Source organism: Nilaparvata lugens, chromosome X (assembly GCF_014356525.2).
Source record: "Nilaparvata lugens isolate BPH chromosome X, ASM1435652v1, whole genome shotgun sequence".
In the NCBI taxonomy this organism is placed as follows: Eukaryota; Metazoa; Arthropoda; class Insecta; order Hemiptera; family Delphacidae; genus Nilaparvata; species Nilaparvata lugens.
Window position 1 is genome coordinate 105,469,678 of NC_052518.1, and position 18,927 is coordinate 105,488,604.

At 33.3% G+C, this 18,927-nt stretch overlaps 1 protein-coding gene across 2 annotated transcripts; it reads left to right on the top strand.

Annotated features, from left to right (window-relative positions):
* Positions 1 to 634: 634 nt before the first annotated feature.
* Positions 635 to 17,441, top strand: LOC111045479 (pro-neuropeptide Y). Of its 2 annotated transcripts, none has more exons than XM_022330908.2 (3): positions 635 to 671; positions 13,480 to 13,671; positions 16,581 to 17,441. In XM_022330908.2, exons 2-3 carry the CDS (start codon positions 13,481 to 13,483, stop codon positions 16,687 to 16,689), a joined length of 300 nt encoding a protein of 99 aa, XP_022186600.1. In that variant the 5' UTR covers positions 635 to 671; position 13,480; the 3' UTR covers positions 16,690 to 17,441. The 2 variants fall into 2 exon arrangements, with proteins under 2 accessions (XP_022186600.1, XP_022186601.1); XM_022330909.2 differs by having other exon boundaries at positions 638 to 671; positions 13,467 to 13,671; positions 16,581 to 17,440.
* The last annotated feature ends 1,486 nt before the right edge of the window (positions 17,442 to 18,927 follow it).

Genomic DNA, 18,927 nt, shown 5'->3' on the forward strand with positions numbered 1-18,927 from the left:
ATAATGGACAGTAACCGGTTTGAGTTATCAAACATCGGCTTGAAATTTTGGATAAAAACGACCTATACCATGGGATATCTTCTTATATCCTATCTTCTCTCTATGGCAAGAGCTACTCGTATATGCATAAAAGTTTAAAAAAGTACTTTGGTTTCCAGTTTTCATGTAATTGTATTCAATTTTAGCATGTGTTGTGATATTCGTTCTACATAAATTCGAATTTCAATAACATTCTATATCTGAACATCAATATTTATGAACAACTCAGGTATTTACAGGGTACTTTGATTTTCAATGTTTATGTTATTGTATTCTATTGTCATATTCATTTTACGTGTCCGACATAAATTTGAATAATGAATAACATTCAATCTTTGAGCATCAATATTTATGAACAACGAAATTGAAAACTGACAATCAAAAACACCAAATTGATAAGAAGTGCCACTGTATCAATTTGTATGAAAATGACTGCCATGGTTGATTGATTTAGAGTCTGATGACGGATTTAAAATCTGTTGGATGGAAGGTGGTGCTCGATGGGGGGAAGGTGCTCTTGGGGGGAAGGGGGATGGGTGACCACCCACTGGATGGCGTCAGGTGTTATAAGAGCGCATCTCTACCAGCTCAGCACCTCACTTCTCACTTGTTAACCCACCACGCAGCAACAGGTAAACTTCAATTTCACTCCACAATTTAGATTCTCTCGATTTTCTAATCCGATTTTCTTATCTATTAGTTTTATCTTGGAAAAAAACGCGAGCATACACACAAGTATAAGCTTCACGATACTCACAGAATAGATATTATTTCAGAAGTAAAATACATTATTTTATAGTGAGGTCCACGATATATTGGCGGTAATTGATCAACTTTGATGTTGCTATCCTTGTCCATCATCCCACAAAGCAGATGGCGTTATTCTTTTCTAGCTTCGCAGCTTTGCCTGATCGTTTTTTAACAATACGCAAATATAATCGATCAACTCAATCGCAATCATAAAAATGTATCATCAAAAAATTAACATGTATATTTTCTTGACAAATAAAATATATTTAATTATTCTCAACAATAATGAACAGAGATCAGATATTATACCGGAATCAGCTTTCCTCTATAGACGGCAGAGAATCGGCATCACTGTTCCTCCTATTTATCTCCACTGCCATTGTAACGTAGACCTCACTAGAGAGAGTTCTGCACTCCAAGAGCTTGTTTTCTTAACGAGTGTTAATTATTATTAATTATGGAAACTCGCATGCATCAGTCGTGCTACTAGGCTACCGGTACTGACTTCATTCAGCAGATTGAAGAAAAAACATCTCAAATTATGAAATTAGTTTTCATACTGATTATGAGAACAGATAAAATGATTCTCTATGCATGATATAATCTGTGAAATTTAAAAATAGTTATTTGTGCAACTAGTGCGCAAAGTGACAGTTTGCTGCACCGAAAGAACCGTTTACGCCCGAGCCGTAGGCGAGTTCGGAATGGTTTCTTGAGTGCAGCAGAGGAACTTTGCGCACGTATTTCACATTAAATTTTTCCTACAGTTACCATTGAATATGAAAAGTGGGTAATTATGGGTAAAATTCCCCGAAATCTATCAAATGTTTTTCTGTGTAATTTTGTTATTAATAAAAACCTTAATTTATTGTCAAATTGAATAATGTAGTAGTGTTTGAATGAAGGGGCGGCTGTGTGCTGAATGTGGTGGCTGTCGCTGTCATCGTTATTATTATAACGTGCACCACAACACTATACCACAGTCACTGTTACCAACTTCATTTTGATTTTGCTGCACTTGTGCTCCATATAACCTACTAATTATTTTGCGTTGCCATGTTGCAAATCTGGAGTGCAGAAAAAAATTTTCCCGCACTAGAGGGGAAAAGTAATTCTTTGCGTTCTGTAATCAGTGCAGGAATGGCCACTTTTCAAGGTAACTGTAGGAAAAGTAGATTTGTCAAGTTTTTTGTTAACTGATTGATTTGTAAATATGAATTTTGGGGCGCTGAATCCGAATCTGAAATCTTGTGAAATGCCAGGATGCGGCTTCACCCCCGAAAAAATTTCGGGACTTTGAAAGAATGATTCTAAGGGAATATACATCATCTTAAAACTAGGAAATAATGGAATTTACTACACATAGTTGTTGAAATAATTATAATAGGTGTTCTCGCTTGATTTTCGAGCTGTAAAGTATCAGAATAGAGCGCACTTTTTGAGAATTTTGAAGCTTTCTCTTATTTTAAGATCTCTTTCAGTTTCAACAGTTCGAGATTTCTGTACGAATAACTGGGAACATTTATATCATGTGGCATTAAAATCGATCATAAACAGCAATTTACATACTGAATTTTAAAAACGATCAGATTGTAATTTCATATTACACGAAGGAATATCTTTTAAATCACTTTTTTATTATTAAATAGAAACGAAATGGAGTCAAATTTCTTCAATAAATGAATATTACAGTTGTACAATCATGAAGATGGCGGACCTGCCGAAAGATCTCGTGGTCACAGTAAGTGAATAAATACATTTATTAAAGAAATTTGACTGACAGTAGTTCTTTTTCATAAAAAAAGTGATTCAGTAGTAAGCAGTTGGTGATGGAAAACAGCATTGAAGTATTATCTTTGTTGTCATTTCAAGATGGACTTTGGTTGCCTTCATTAGAAATCTCTCTTTCTTTACATGTTAGATTTGTCCTTCTCGAAGATGATATCTAATAGTGTATTTCAATAAGTCTACTTGAATTGTTCAATTATTATAGAAACTACTAATACCCTTCTCATACTTTTTTACATTAACCCAACTAGCTTCTGAAACTTGGAAATGGCACAAGAACTGGAAACTGTAAAACTTGTAAAAAACTATAAAAACGGTACTAGTCATTTTGATAACAATTGAATGTTGTCTTATATACCGAGTGTCCCACAAAGAGACATACGTTTACACGTTTGATTTTCGTGCCCATTCTTGCACCGAACTTTTTTTAAATTTTACACAGTTCACAAAGTAGGTTCCAAAAATATTCTGGGAAAGTTTCAACTCCCTAACCTTTGTAGAAACAAAATGGCGGCATATTGAAAAACGATACTTTAAAAACATTGAAAACGTGTTTTTGGTTTTATAGAATATTTTTATTGTTGCACTTTAGTGCAATATAACAAGGCCTAATAAAAAACCTTAAAAGTCCAAAATTATTGAAATTGAAACCCATCCACAGCAACATTCTGATAGCAGCGCTTAAGAAATGATTCGTAAGCTCTTACAAAGAAACTCCGCGGTATCCGGAGAAATTCCTTTTATATTGATCGTTTTAGTTTCACATCATTATTGAATTTATGGGTATAAACTTTCTCCTTCAAGTATATAACCTCATAAGAAGAAGTCACAAACAGTTAAATCTATGGTGATCGGGGTGGCCAATCTAAAAAATCACTTCCACGACCAATCCAACGGCCATGAAGTTTGTCATTCAGTAATTGCTTAACATGGTTTGCGAAATGAGGTGGAGCACCATCTTGTTGGGAGATCGCTTGATCTATTTCTGGTACCATCAAATGAGGCAATACTACTGCAACGTAGTGAATGAATAAGATAATAACTCATGAAAGTAGTAAGCGAATTGGTAAAATTTTCAATATGGCGCAATTTTGTTTGATGAAGGTTAGGGAGCTGAAATTTTCCCAGAACCTACTTTGTAAACTGTGTAAAATTTTAAAAAATTCGGTGCAAGAATGGGCACGTAATATAAAATTAAACGTGTAAACCTCTTCGTTGGGCACCCGGTACATTCCAAGGTTTCAAACTCTTATTGGACAATATCAACTACTTTTGCAATTGAATGAAAACGACTTGTATAATTGTCAAAACTCATTAATTTAAACAATTTGAGATACAAGCTTTGGTTGTAACACCATTATCAATCTGTATTGAACTGAAAGCTTAAACATTGAGCAGCATAATATGGGTGGAGCCCACACACAATTAGCCATTAGCTGTTGACCAATAAAGGTTCAGCTCCACTGTAATTGGCTGTGAGACTTGGGCGTGTCTACTCTCAGCCAATGACAGTAGAGCTCAACCTTCATTAGCCTATAATGACTAATCGTAGAGCTTCACTCGTACTGTACAGGTATATTCTGCGTCTCTATGTCTGCTTCCAGTTTATTAAAGACTTGAAAAGAAATAGAAAAGTTGACCTACTGGAATGTTAATGAATTTGAAATAGGCTTTTAATCATCCTTGGTGGATTAATTATCTATATGCAGTCAGTTAATCAGTTGAGTAGTTGAGACGTGAGGATGCGTCATTCGTGAATTTTCTATCCCGTACCTGTATAGGTCAATTTTTTATTTTATTATATTCTAGACGATCGATAATGGTGTAACAACCGAAACTATCAGGCTATTTCAAATTGTTTTAATGATTTAGTGGTTTTGACAATAGCAAGTCGTTTTTATTTAGTAAGAATGCCTAATTATCAACCAAATCAACAAAACAGAAACTTTGTACAATTCCTCCCATTCTAATACTTTTACAAAATTCACAATTTTTGCTTTAAAAATAATATAGAGTGGGAACACAAATAAAACTCCATGGATTGCTCATATATCTCTCTTACAAATCCAAGCTGTTAAATCTCATCGTATATTATATTGGGTGGTAAAATTTGTTACATCATATTAAGAAGAAAAGGTTCTAATTTATTCCAAGTGTTCCTTCAAAATGATACTTTTTCATCGAAAATAGAAACAATGATCTGATCCTTCAAAAATGAGATGAAATTACAGCTGCTTTTGCACAGAAACTTTCACCTTGTTGAAGTAATTAGACAAACTTGTTGAAGAGAGTCATTAATCGTTCAAACTTATCAGAAACTTTTTTCACGTTTGTCATACATGTGGGTTGAAGAGAAAAACTCGTCACTGTTTTGAAGTTTTTCACGGAGAAGAAAAGAAGAAAGACCAGTTATCTTTGGAGCATTATTTGTTGAGTAATAAATAAATGATTCACCCATCTCTAGAAGAAAGAAGAAAGGGCTTTTAAGGAGGATTGTTGGGTTAGTGCATCATAATTGATTTCGGTGCTCATACAATCTCCAAAAAATATGAGAATATGACCGATATACTATTCACCTACCCTATATTCAGGTCCACGTTATAATGGCAGTGTTTGAATAGCAATGGTATTGCTATCCTTGTCTATCATTCAACAAGGCGGATAGCGCTATCTCTTTCTCGCTTTGCTCTGTTGCCAGATCGTCTTTCAACAATGTAGAGTAAAATTGATAATAAACAAAATATTTCATCTCAATTATGAGAATTCATCATGGAATTATTAAAAATATAATTTCTTGCTTAATAAAATACAGGGTGTTTACGGACTCCCTACCAATCCAGCTCGTTCTTCAACAATGAAGAAATATAATTAATTAACAAAATATTTAATCACAATATTATGTAGATTTACTATTGAATCATTACATGACAAATGATCATTTAATTGTGATTATCATTTTTACAAGCATTAACAGTCGATATTTTATCAGATATTGACCCACCGGTATCAGCTATCCTCTAGAGAAGGCAGAGAATCGACAACGCTGTTCTCCTATCTTTCTCCACTGAAAAGGATACTGGTAGAGCGTATACGTAATATTAACTGTCCAAATTCCTGTTTGGAATAAATTAAATTTTATTCGTCAAGACAATATATTTTCAATGCTTAAATAATGATTTTCCCAATTTGGATTAAATATTGTATTAATTATATTTCTGTATTGTTGGAAATTAATTTGGACAACGTTGCAGAGGTAGAAGAGGATAGCTTTATCTGCTTTGTCGAATGATAGACAAGGATAGCAACAACAATTAAAATCAAATACCATGTACCGTTATAACGTAGACCTTACTATAGTTTCTTAGTCGAGATGTATAGCAAATGCTTTGTATAGCAAATACTGGGACATGAGTGGTTGATTTGTTGGGAAATGGATGGATATGCTTTATTCAGCTAAAATTTTGGCTCCGAAGATTTGCGGGGTAAGGTGGTTGAACACTCATCCCAAAATAAAAAGCATCTAATCTCTAAACGTTTAAAAAAGTCTTTTCTAACCATTGTATTGTTCGCTCTATGCCATGAATGCCTCCAATATATCGGGAAGTAACTCATAGACTGATATAAATTTATATTATCAGGTGTGAGAAGTCTTTGAGTGTTGGGGAAACTATTTTGAAAGTGACCCGCGGTGAGAGCTTCATAAATAAATACCGTTCTCCAAAAGCTGCTCTTGTTGAAACTCAGCTGGAAGCTTCATGCTCTCCATAAGGCTGCAACAGTTGTTTAATTCATTATTATATACTAGCAGTTAACCCGTGCTCCGCAACAGTCTAATTAAAAACTTGACCTACTAAAATTTTGAAGAATCTATAATAGGCCTAAAACCATCCTTGGTTTTAGAATTGACAATCTATTTGCAAAATTTCAAGTTAATCAGTTGAGTTGTTGATGCGTCATTCGTGAATTTCCTATCCCTTACGTGTATAAGACAGGATTTTGTTATATTATAGATAACTGAATTAATATTCGCCCAAATACCCAAGCCTTCTTAAATAATAAAATTGCAGCTATTAAACTCCAAATACAGTTAGAATCAATAAATAATATTTGACGGGGGGCAGTGAGGTCCTCGATTCAACTTGACTGGATATTTGGCCGAATAGATTGTCATGTGATTTGGCACGAATTTTCCTTTTTAACCCTGCATCGGGCTAGCGGTCAGTTTTCCTTTAATATTCCCCCACCATCGCGCTGTTTTGACTTCACTCTCATGGTAGCTTCCTGTCTTTGGACGTCAGTTGGTATGCTGCTATTCATTTTCCAGTTGATTTCCTGATAGGCTCACTACAGCTCGCCCAATCTGAGAAGCTCACTGCGCCCAATTAAGGAAAATTTTCATGGTAAGTTTTTCTGTATTTTTCTATTTTTTTCTATTTTTCTATTTCATTTCAAATACCAATTCTATGTACATTCTGTATGTTTGTTCACTTTCATGTGACATAAAAACGGTAAAATAAAATTATATTTATCTGTGTCTGTCAAAAGATCACTGTGCTCTAGTGTCTGACAGGCACCTTACTCTTTCTTCCCATTTTTTCATGTTTTTTCCATAGGGCAAGTTATAGTCATAATTTATAATTTATATTATAAATAACAAAACATATTCCCATTGCTCGTTAATTTCATCAACCGGTTCTTATTTTTTGTTGCAGAGGCTGCAATAATGAGTGACACTTGGTTCAATTTTTTGGACCCAAACCACCTGGAGGAGATCAGAAGCATGCTGCTCAGTAACGATGGAGACCCTGCTGCAACCGGAGATCTGGGAGAGGAAAGTGATATCGACTTTCAAGACGAAATTGAAGAGAGGTCTGGAGATTCTGAGAGTGAACAGGATGATTTGTCTTCAGATGAGTGTGAAGAAGAGGATGCAGGTGAGCAAGATTTTGAGCGGAAACATTCTGCTCATCCTGCTCAGCAGTCTGCACAAAGGAGCCTCACAACTCGGAATAATAATTATACATACTATATGATTATATCTAAAATAAAATGAATTATGGACAGCAAATATAATATCACACTAGGACTGATGATTTTCAAATCTTTATAGTTATGTATCAATGTTTAATATCTCCCTGTTTTATGTTTTTACAAGTAAATTCATTTCAATTATAACTGAGAGTCAATTTATTGATTTTAATCCTAGAGTACATCCCAAATGAAGTTGAGAATAACTCAGATTTCAATAATTGGAAATTTGGAGGTTTTTTAGACCATTTGTGTAGAGTGAGCCTGTCAGGCTCATTGCGCCCGATCTTGTAACAGACGGGACCGCGCCTGATGCAGGGTTAAATTGTGCTTCCACGTATGTGTACCGTTTTATGGAATTCTTTGTTTTAAGCATAGTATAATAGACAAGGAATTTTCCCTACATTCTAAAATTAAAACATATGTTATCTACTACTGAAAATAGGGGAAATCAGACTATAGAGTTAATGTAGGTGATCAGCTGTCAGTGTATTAAGTTCATGAAATTAATAGCTCAATGCAACTTGATCCATTTCTTTTGACTTTGCACTGCTTTCAACTCGGGCTGTCCTGTTGACAGACTTATTAGCAACGTTGCCATTCTACCTAGGTCATGGCATTTTATCATAGTAGAACGCACGAAAATAGTCTGATGGAAATTGGAAGAGCTGATGTTAGTGAGTCTAGTAGTTGAGAAACAGTTTCAAACATTATTATTCAGTGAAGACACTATACTATTGAGAGGAATTGATACTTTAGGCCTACATCACAAAAGATTACATTTCATAATAACTTCAACACTACATACGAGGGCTTGCTAAATATTAAGCATTGTAATACGAGTTGGCTCCAGTTTTTGTATAGTAAGTTAATAACACTATAGTGAGATGCATGTTATAATGGCAGTATTTGATAAACATTGTTGTTGCTATCCTTGTCTATCATTGTACAAAGCAGAAAGCGGTGTTTAGCGGGTTGCCTATACTGTGCCTTCATTTGAAAAAAATGAGGTCCACGTTACAATGACAGTATTTTTGATCTACATTGATTGTTACTATCCCTGTAAATCATTAGAAAAATGTATTATTTAATGATTGAGAATAGTTATTTGTGCAACTAGTGTTCAAAGTGACAGTTTGCTGCACCGAAAGAAACGTTTACGCACGAGCCGTAGGCGAGGGCGGAATGGTTTCTTGAGTACAGCAGAGGAACTTTGTGCACGTATTTTACATTAAATTTTTCCTACAGTTACTATTCAATATGAGAAGTGGTTGATTATGGGTAAAATGATGGTTGAAATCCATCAAATGTTTGTCTGTATAATTTTGTTATTAATAACAGCTTCAATTTATTTTAAACTTGATAATTCATTTAAATTAATAATAGATAATTTATTCAAATTAAAAATTAAATTAATCCTATTAATTTTAAAGTTCAAATATTTTGTGTAAATCTCAATTTCTAAATGATTTTTCAACCAATCAATATCTATGAATGAAAAAAATATTATTTGAAATAATGAATAATTAATAATATATAAAAAGTATAATTTAATGAGTTCTCATTTTTATTTATTTGAAAATCAGAAAAAATATAGATAGAATGAATTTGCATTCAAAATACACTCCAACAATGTCAACAGCTGAATGGGATGGCTGCAAGATAATACGCAAAGTATTAAGAGTACGCAAAGTAATACTTTGCGCACTAGAGCGGAAAAGTGATTCTTTGCGGCCTGCAATCAGTGCAGAAATGGTCACTTTCCAAGGTGCCTGTAGGAAAATATATTTTCTTGAGGAATAAAATACGGTATAGTTGATTAACAAGAAAGAGTAGTTAATATTACATCAGATATACCGTTATTGGCTAGCTATCCTCTGTAGAAGACGACAGAAAATCGGCAACGTTGCTCTCCTATATTTCTCCACTACCATTATAATGTTATTTTCCACTGATTTGAAGATTCACATGAAGTTTATAGAATTGCACAGTTCAAGTGTTCTATTATATATAGTTTTAATGCACTGACTCTGCAGAACCTGTATTATAATGTAATGTTCAGTAGTACATTGTCGAGTTAGAATACAAAATGATAATATTTTTAATATAATAAAGGAAAGGATTGGCATATACACATATATCCTACCGGATAGAAAATTCATGAATGATGTATCATTACGTCTGAACTACTCACCTGATAACTTGAAATTTTTCAAATAGATTCTTAATTTACCGAGGATGTTTACAGGCTTATTTTAAATTCTTCAAGATTCCAGTACTCCAAGTTTTCAGTTTGTTAAGTTTTTAATTAGACACTTGTTATTATCACGAATAATATTGGTTAAATTACTGTTGTTAGTAGGAATGACGAGTCTATAGATTTCATATTCCACCACCCACTATCTCCATTCTTCAATTCGACAGATGCAACTCTAGATATCTGAATAACATACAGTATAAAATTTCATGTCAGTCATTGAGAAGTGTCGAAAAGCACTTCCTGAATGTACTGATGCAATGTATTCTCCCAAGAGATATGATGCTTTTTTGTATTCTTCTAGTTGCGTTACACTTATCTCACTCATATCTATTCTATTCAATTTTCTATCTCTTATTCCGGTCATGTCTTAATTGGAAGGATATTTCTATATAATTTACAGATAGTCGACAAATATTTGTTGAAACACCGCCCATATACAGGGTGTCCCATCAAGGTTGTAACAGCCGTTAACCATACATTCTACTCGACATTTCTGACAAAAGAAGTGCAGTAAACTTTTTCCTAATCGATCTTAGTTTTCTAGATATATCGATTTTTCGATATTTTCACATTATGCACACTTCCGGTCATTAAATACTCAATAACTCGGAAACTACTGGTCAAATTTCAATTTCAAGGGTATTTTTGGAAAGAGAAAAACATTTATAACAAGATTAATGTGATTTTATATATTGTTGGATATTTTATAATTTTTTATTAGGGCTTAAACTTGAAAAAATGCTATTCTTTAAATTCAAAGTCAAATTTTAAACAGTTTTTCTCAATTTTGCTCTGGGTAATAATAGTAGTTTCAATATTTCAAAAACTTCTCCGTTTCATAAGCTTTCGAATGAGTATAAATTCGGAAAGGTGAATTCCATGATAAATTGTTCAAAATTGCTAATATCTGGAATGAACACCTTTAAAATGAGGAAATTCACAAACAGCATGGATCAAATGGTGATCCTAAAGGGGTGAAATCACCTGATTTATTTCTGTAATATTTTATATAGGACTTAGGCTATGTACTACAGGAAATAATGCAATAATCAGGTGATTTCACCCCTTTAGGATCACCATATGATCCATGCTGTTTGTGAATTTCCTCATTTTAAAGGTGTTTATTCCAGATATTAGCAGTTTTGAACACTTCATCATGGAACTTACCTTTTCGAATTTATAAGTTTAAGCCCTAATAAAAAACTACAAAATATTTATCCAACAACAGATAAAATTACATTAATCTTGTTTGAAATTTTTTTTTCTTTCCAACAATATTCTTGAAATTGAAATTCGACCAGTAGTTTTTGAGTTATTGAGTATTTAATGACAGGAAGTAGGCATATTCTGAAAATATTGAAAAATCGATATATCTCGGAAGCTAAGGTCGATAGGAAAAAAAATTACTGAATATTTTTTGTCAGAAATGTTGTGAAGAGTCTATGATGAACGGCTGTTACAACCTTGGTGACACACTCTGTATATATAGTTACATCACAACATTTCATTATCAACGAAAGAATTGGTTTTTACACGTACGGGATAATAAATTAACGGATGACGCATCATCACGTCTCAACTACTCAACTGATTAACTTTAAATTTTGCAAATAGATTCTTAATTTACCGAGGATGTTTATAGGCCTATTTTAAATTCTTCAAGATTTCAGTAAGTCAAGTTTTCAGTTTGTCAAGTTTCTAATTAGTTTCAAGTTTCTGCTAATAACAAATAATATGAGATGACACAACAGGCAGTATTGACGAATATGTTTTTGCAATGTGATTTTCTTTGCATGATATCCATTTTCATATAATATAAGGTGTGTAAAACAATATTGAGTTGGAGATGATATATATTTGTGAACTGCAATTGAAATATTATTTCTTATTTGATGATCTGATGTACCAACTCAACAAACTGAAATTAGCGATTCAAGTTGGTATTACACAATGATGCTCATTCACATTATCGTCAGGCCAATGTAATTAATTTGAATAGATTTCATTATCGCCATATTTCAAAGTACTCATCTCATATTTTCCGCGTTGGATCACACAGCATTTGCACGCCATTGAGCGAAATAAATTTCAAAAATGATTTGTTGGATTCAAATGAATGGAAAGCCATAAAACATGTTGTATTCAATTGCTGTGGACTGTTGCATATTTTGAGTACGATAAGCATCTTCTTCACAGTGATTTATTATTTTGAATTTATATTCAGTTCTCCATATTAGCATTCATTCTCTCCCCTTCTCTTCATCCTTATCTAAGGAACAAGAAGAATAGAATAGACAAAGTGGTCTTATAATCGAAGAAATATAACCTAATTAATATATACGGTACCTAATAATCCACTTCAAAAAAGTAGGTTAACTGCTAGACTATAGTGAGGTCCACGTTATAATGGCAGTGTTTGATTAGCAATGGTATTTGCTATCCTTGTCTATCATTTAACAAAGCGGATAGCGCTATCTCTTTCTAGCTTTGCTCTGTAGCCAGATCGTCTTTTAACAATGTAGAATAAATTATTAAATTACAAAATATTTCATATTAATTATGAAAATATTGAAAAATATAATTAATCATTTCAAACGAGAATGAACAGTTAATTTTACATCAATAAACCTGTATCAGCTACCGTCTATAGAAGGCATTAAGAATTAATGATTGAATAACAAAATATTTCATCTTAATTATGAAAATTCATAATGAGAATATTGAAAAAAATAATTAATCATTTCAAACGAGAATGAACAGTTAATTTTACATCAATAAACCTGTATCAGCTACCGTCTACAGAAGGCATTAAGGATTAATGATTGAATAACGAAATATTCCATCTTAATAATACAAATATTGAAAAATATAATTAATCATTTCAAACGAGAATGAACAGTTAATATTACATCAATAAACCTGTATCAGCTACCGTCTATAGAAGGCATTGACAAGACAGAGGATCGACAACGTTGCTCTCCTATCTTTCTCCACTGTCATTATAACGTGGACCTCACTATAGTTCATATAGCAGAAGATACTCAACATCATAATTATTATACTAGCAGGTAACCCGTGCTCCGCAAGGGTCTAATTAAAAGCTTGATAAACTGAAAACTTGACCTACTGAAATCTGGAAAAATTTAAAATAGGTTCTATAACCATCCTCGGTAAATCAAGAATCTATATATGCAAGTTTTCATGTTAATCAGTTGAGTAGTTGAAACGTGATGATGCGTCATTCGTGAATTTCCTATCCCCTACGTATTTAAGCCGATTCTTTATTACTTTATTATATCATCGATTTAAAAATTATGGTTTCTCGATCCATTTCGAGCTGCAATGTATCAACACACTTTTGTAACGTACTTTACATGAAATGCAGTCGAATATTCAATTAAATAATCAAATTTGTGTACTTACTGACTGGAGTACTATCGACCGGCTAGCGATCATTTTCAACAGTGAAAAATTAAACAAATTTGATTATTTATTCGAAAAGTTGACTGCATGTCGTGTGAAATACATAAAAAAAGTGTATTTAAAGATTTAAATGTGTATTTTGAATATGAGATGGGAATAGCGTTGAGATGAAAAATAGTTTGTAATTACAGGATGTTGACTTTGAAGACTGCTCTACTATTGGTATGCTGTGTGCTGCTCTGGGCGTGGCCTAGCTATTGTGACTCAATCGGAGCCGATTCAAGAATGCATGCATCAAATCCGAGACAATTCCAATCTCCGGAGGATCTCAGGTCTTATCTGGACCAGTTGCAGCTGTACTACGCAGTTGCTGGTAGACCCAGGTACCGCTATTTCTAACTGTTTTCTATCGATAAAAAATATTAGAATGCTAGAATACAAAAGATATTTTGATAAAACACTGTAATATTGTCTAAATTTATCACGCATTTATCAAAAAGGTACATACATGTTTCAACACTTATGATTTCATCTTCAGTATGACAAATCAACACATGAAATTGTAGGTCACACTAAAGATTACATCACAGGTATTGAAACATGTATGTAACTTTTTTGACCGAGCGAAGTGAGGTCTAAGGTTCAAGTCGACGGTTTTGCACTGCTCTTTATGTTTAAATGTTTATATTTTGCGAAACGAAGCAATAGATTTTCATGAAATTTGACAGGTATGCTCCTTTTCAAATTGCGCGTCGACGTATATACAAGGTTTTTGGAAATTTTGAATTCAAAGGATAATATAAAAGGAAAAGGAGCCTCCTCCATACGCCAATATTAGAGTCGAAATCAGACTATAGAATTATTCATCATAGATCAGCTGTCGAGTGGATTATAAATTGCATGCCATGATGCATGCAATTCAATGTAACTTGGTAAAAAATCAGCTGCTGTGTGGACTATTAATTGCCTCATTGAATGCAATTTGTATGCACTATTAAATAAACTATTAATTGCATACAATAACGCATGCAATTAATAACTAAAATAACATAGTAATATTGTCTCTAGAACTTTCTCTGCTTTGAACTCGGGCTGACCTGTTGCCAGTATGTCTTGAAGGAGGCTTTTGATGTTTGCATTTTTGATACACCAACCCCAACAGACATAAGACGTTTCCACACCGATATCTCGCCGACACGACATACATACAGGATTTACTCTGATGGACAGTATAAGAGGAGGCTGTGGTTTATAACTGCGCGAGGTTTACTGTTCATAGAGCTACTAGTAAATCCGTGATATATTTAGTATATATTCTAGTGTTTCATTATGAATAAATTTCACTATATCCCACCAAAAACAGCTTCTGAAGATATTTTGATATTGAGAATAGAATATAATGGAAAGAATGCTTTATTATTAAAGTTGAAACAATACAATATTATATAGAAACACACATTTACGGCTTGATTAGACAATTGCCGATATTGAGCTGATGTAGTTTTTCCACGTTATAATGGAAGTATTTGATTAGCATTAATGGTGCTATACATCTCTATCATTTCACAAAGCAGATAGCGCTATCCCTTTCTAGCTCTGCAACGTCGCCAGATAGTGTTTTAACAATGTAGAAATATACTAAATTATCAAATATTATTCAATATCAACTATGCAAATTTAGCGGGTGTTTAGCGGATTACCTATACTGAGCATTCATTTGAAAAAAATTAAAGTAGACCTTTTAGGTCCACGTTATAATGGCAGTTTTTGATCAACATTGATGTTACTATCCTTGTCAATAATTTATTACATAAAAAGCAGATAGTTCTATTCTTCACAAGCTCCGCAACCTTGTCAGATCTTTTGTAACGATGTAAAAATATAATTAATTAACAGAATATCAAATCCCAATTATGAAAATGTATTATTGAAAAATATATTTTCTTGACTAATAAAATATAAATGACTAGCAGGTAACCCGTGCTTTGCACCGGGTAAAATTAGGTGTTATACCTTCTCATGTCCCGAAAACATAGAGAAATAGAAGAATTATTTTTTACTTTGTTCAAAAGTAAGTGGAAAAACTTTAAGAAAGTTGAGAATTTGCAGCGAAAAATGAGTTTGATAAGTGTTGAAGCCGCAACCTCTGATTCATGAACAGCGCAAGTTACCAACTAAGCTACGGAGCCACTTGCAGATTGCCATGTGTGGTAGTTGGGATTTTATAGTTGATTTTATATATTTCACATTGACTGACAACTGTTTTTATCGCATTCTCCTATTTGTAAGTTGCAGTGTACCTTCAAGATTCATTTTAAATCCAAAAATCAAGCATGTTCAACATCTACTTGGATCAACAGAACTTGAAGAAGGGTCTACATTGTTATAAATTGGATTCAAGTTTCTGTTCTTGCAAACTTGGATTCAAAATACATTCATTTTACACAAACGTCAGGAAAACTTGAATTCAAAGAAACTTGAGTAATCTTAACGCTCCTTAAGGTTTATTTCTTCAATTTATAACCATGAAGAAAAGATATTGCATGGTATAGGGCGTTTATGTTAGAATTTTCAATGTTAGTGAAGCCGGTTAGTTCCTGGTAGTTGTTTTTCGTGAAGATGTGATGCTGGTAGTCCTTCGTAATGTGTAATATTAGACACAAAACAGTAATAACATAATATAAGTAATAACATAAGTTATAACATAACATCTGTTAAACTGAACAATTCATTACCACTAGAAATTAAGGCATTGCCTCTTACATTCTTCAAAAGGAAATTAAAAACTGTACTGAGAGCTAAAAGTTTATATAACATCGAAGAATTTTATGTAATTGACTGGACCAAATATTTGTAGGCTAATATTATTTGTATTTATTATTGTATTATGTAATATCTAGTACCTATTTTCGACGTTTATCAATGTATTGTTAACAATATCTATGATAATAAAGATTCTTATTCTTATTCTTATTCTAATAACAGACAGTAGTCGACAATAATCGGCTTGTGCTAACAAAAAATAGGCTTGAAATTTGGAACATAAACTACCTATACTATATGGGATAACTCTTATGCTATATTTCCTCTATGATTCAAGTTTCTGTTCATGTAAACTTGTCTTCAAATTTGTAGAATACATTCATGTTACACAAACTCCAAGGAAACTTGACTAATGTAAACGCCCTTCAAGGCTTATTTCCTTCAAGGTACATATCACTATTATTCACCATCGTTTCTTCAATAAATTTGAAGAGATATTGGTAGTTAATTTTTCTGTGATTGATTTCAGATTTGGAAAAAGAGTTGGGTATAATGGCAGACCTAGCAGTTGGGTTCCTTCTCAGGATTCTCCAGTTGACGATCAGTTGGAGCAGATTTACTCTTTCAGAGAAAAATGAAAAACTCCAGTAGTTTACTCTGATTTCAATTTTCTGCAGTTCATCAAATGAACAATACGCTGTAATAAAACTTGTCTGAAATTTGAAAAAGCTCTTACAACTCCTAAATTATAACAAAATTTATGTTGAAACAACAAAACAATTCACAAAACTTCCTAACTGTAATGTACCAATATGCTACACAGTAATGTATTTTGTGATCTTGCACCACATGTATGGAATTCATGAAAGAGATAAAACATTGGTCTATCTTTGAATACATTTAAATATTCACCACTACAGTATAAAAATGTATATTGAAAATAGTTTTTCATTATTACCCAATATGGGCCTGATATTCAGTTTCATTAAAATCTACTTAAATTTCTTACTTCAATGAAAGTTTTTATACAATAAACTGGAGATATTCACCCAGCTTACAAAGATATCCCAAAATCTGTTGCAACCATTGATGCGTATAATACGTATATAGATTCCAGTTATCAGGTGTATATGAGCGAGTTTAGATGAAAATCTATTTTGATCTATGAATTGTAGTTGTGTTAATTTCATTTTCTAGAAAATTTGTCATCAAGGTTGACCAATGAATGTTGAATTTTCTAATCACAAAATTAAGTTAGAAAATAGTTTCAGCTGAATATATAATAAATTATTGTCATTCCATTCCAAATGCTTAACATTCATGTGAAAAGCACCTGTGTACTCAATTGTATTTCTTGAATAAACTTGGAGTTCAAAGTGTCTTGTTTCATTTTGTGTTTTTCATTTGAATTCTAGGCTACTCAGTTCTATGAGAATGAACCGTGGTCAACAGACTAACATTTTGAAAAAAATAACCGATTTATTCTGAAGGTTCAGAAGTATGAAACACAAGAAAGTTGCAGAATTGAAACTTGAACAGTTATCTACATCTCCTAGTGAAACTTTGCTGGATTTTTTGGTAAAATTGGCGCTGGGAATCAGTATACAATCGAAGCATTTTATTAAAAACTAGCCGGCAGGCTAGCTTCGCTCGCCTTATCCGTCTAGCCATGCTGGACCCCCGGCTGAAGATTAGATTAGATATATTCATTTATGTATGTAAGCCATGTATGTATGGAGACAGAGAGTGTGAGTAAGTGAAAAAGGATTAGAACAGGTACTCTCATGTCAGGACGTCATTTGAAAACACATAATCAAGTCGGCTATGCTCATTTAGCTCTATGATCTGAACTTAGCCTATGAAAGAATAAGTATACAGAGCAACTGGGTAACAAACATCACTCATTCATCTTCATGGATTTCATTAAAAATGAAAATCTCCCAGACTTGATTGATATTCGGGCTATGGGTAGAGGTTGACCTAACAAGTGTTGTGCGCGCTATAATATGAGACGTTTCGCTACAATACAGGGTGAGTTATCCACTGAAACATTGCATCTTACCTCTACTCTCAGATTAGAAAAATCACTCATCTTCAAATGCTTATAACTCAAGAAAAGGAGTGAATTTCGCCAATGTGATGACATATTATTGTTCCTCTTGTCAAGTAGTATCGTTCCTGAGAGTTTCAGCGATTTTAATTTTCGACCACTTTTGCAAAATTCTATGATGTTTTTATTATTCATGGATTCCATGAAAAATGTTTATCTCACAGATTTGGTTGATATTCGTGCTATGGATAGAGGTTGACCTAACAAGTGTCGTGCTATAGTATGAGACGTTTTCAGGGTACACTAAAACAATCCTACCTTCTCGTATTATCATTCCTGAGAGCATTTAGGGTAGTATGCAAGTTATAGTAAATAACCATTATTGAACGAAAATGCTGTGAATCACCCCGAAGATTTTTGCTACTGCAAAATTGACAACAGGGTTATAAGCTAGGTGCAAATTCGATGAGAGCTACTGTTCAAAAATAATTTGCCAGCCCGGGAATCGAACCCAGTACCTCCTAATTGCCAGTCGGGAACAGTCATTGCCAGTCACGACTGGCAATTAGGAGGTACTGGGTTCGATTCCCGGGCTGGCAAATTATTTTTGAACAGTAGCTCTCATCGAATTTGCACCTAGCTTATAACCCTGTTGTCAATTTTGCAGTAGCAAAAATCTTCGGGATGATTCACAGCATTTTCGTTCAATAATGGTTATTTACTATAACTTGCATATAGTTTGGATGGACTGGACTCTATCCAAAGAGGATTATTATTATCCAAGTCCCAGCGACGAGATTGAGATTGATAACAAAACCTTGCCTTG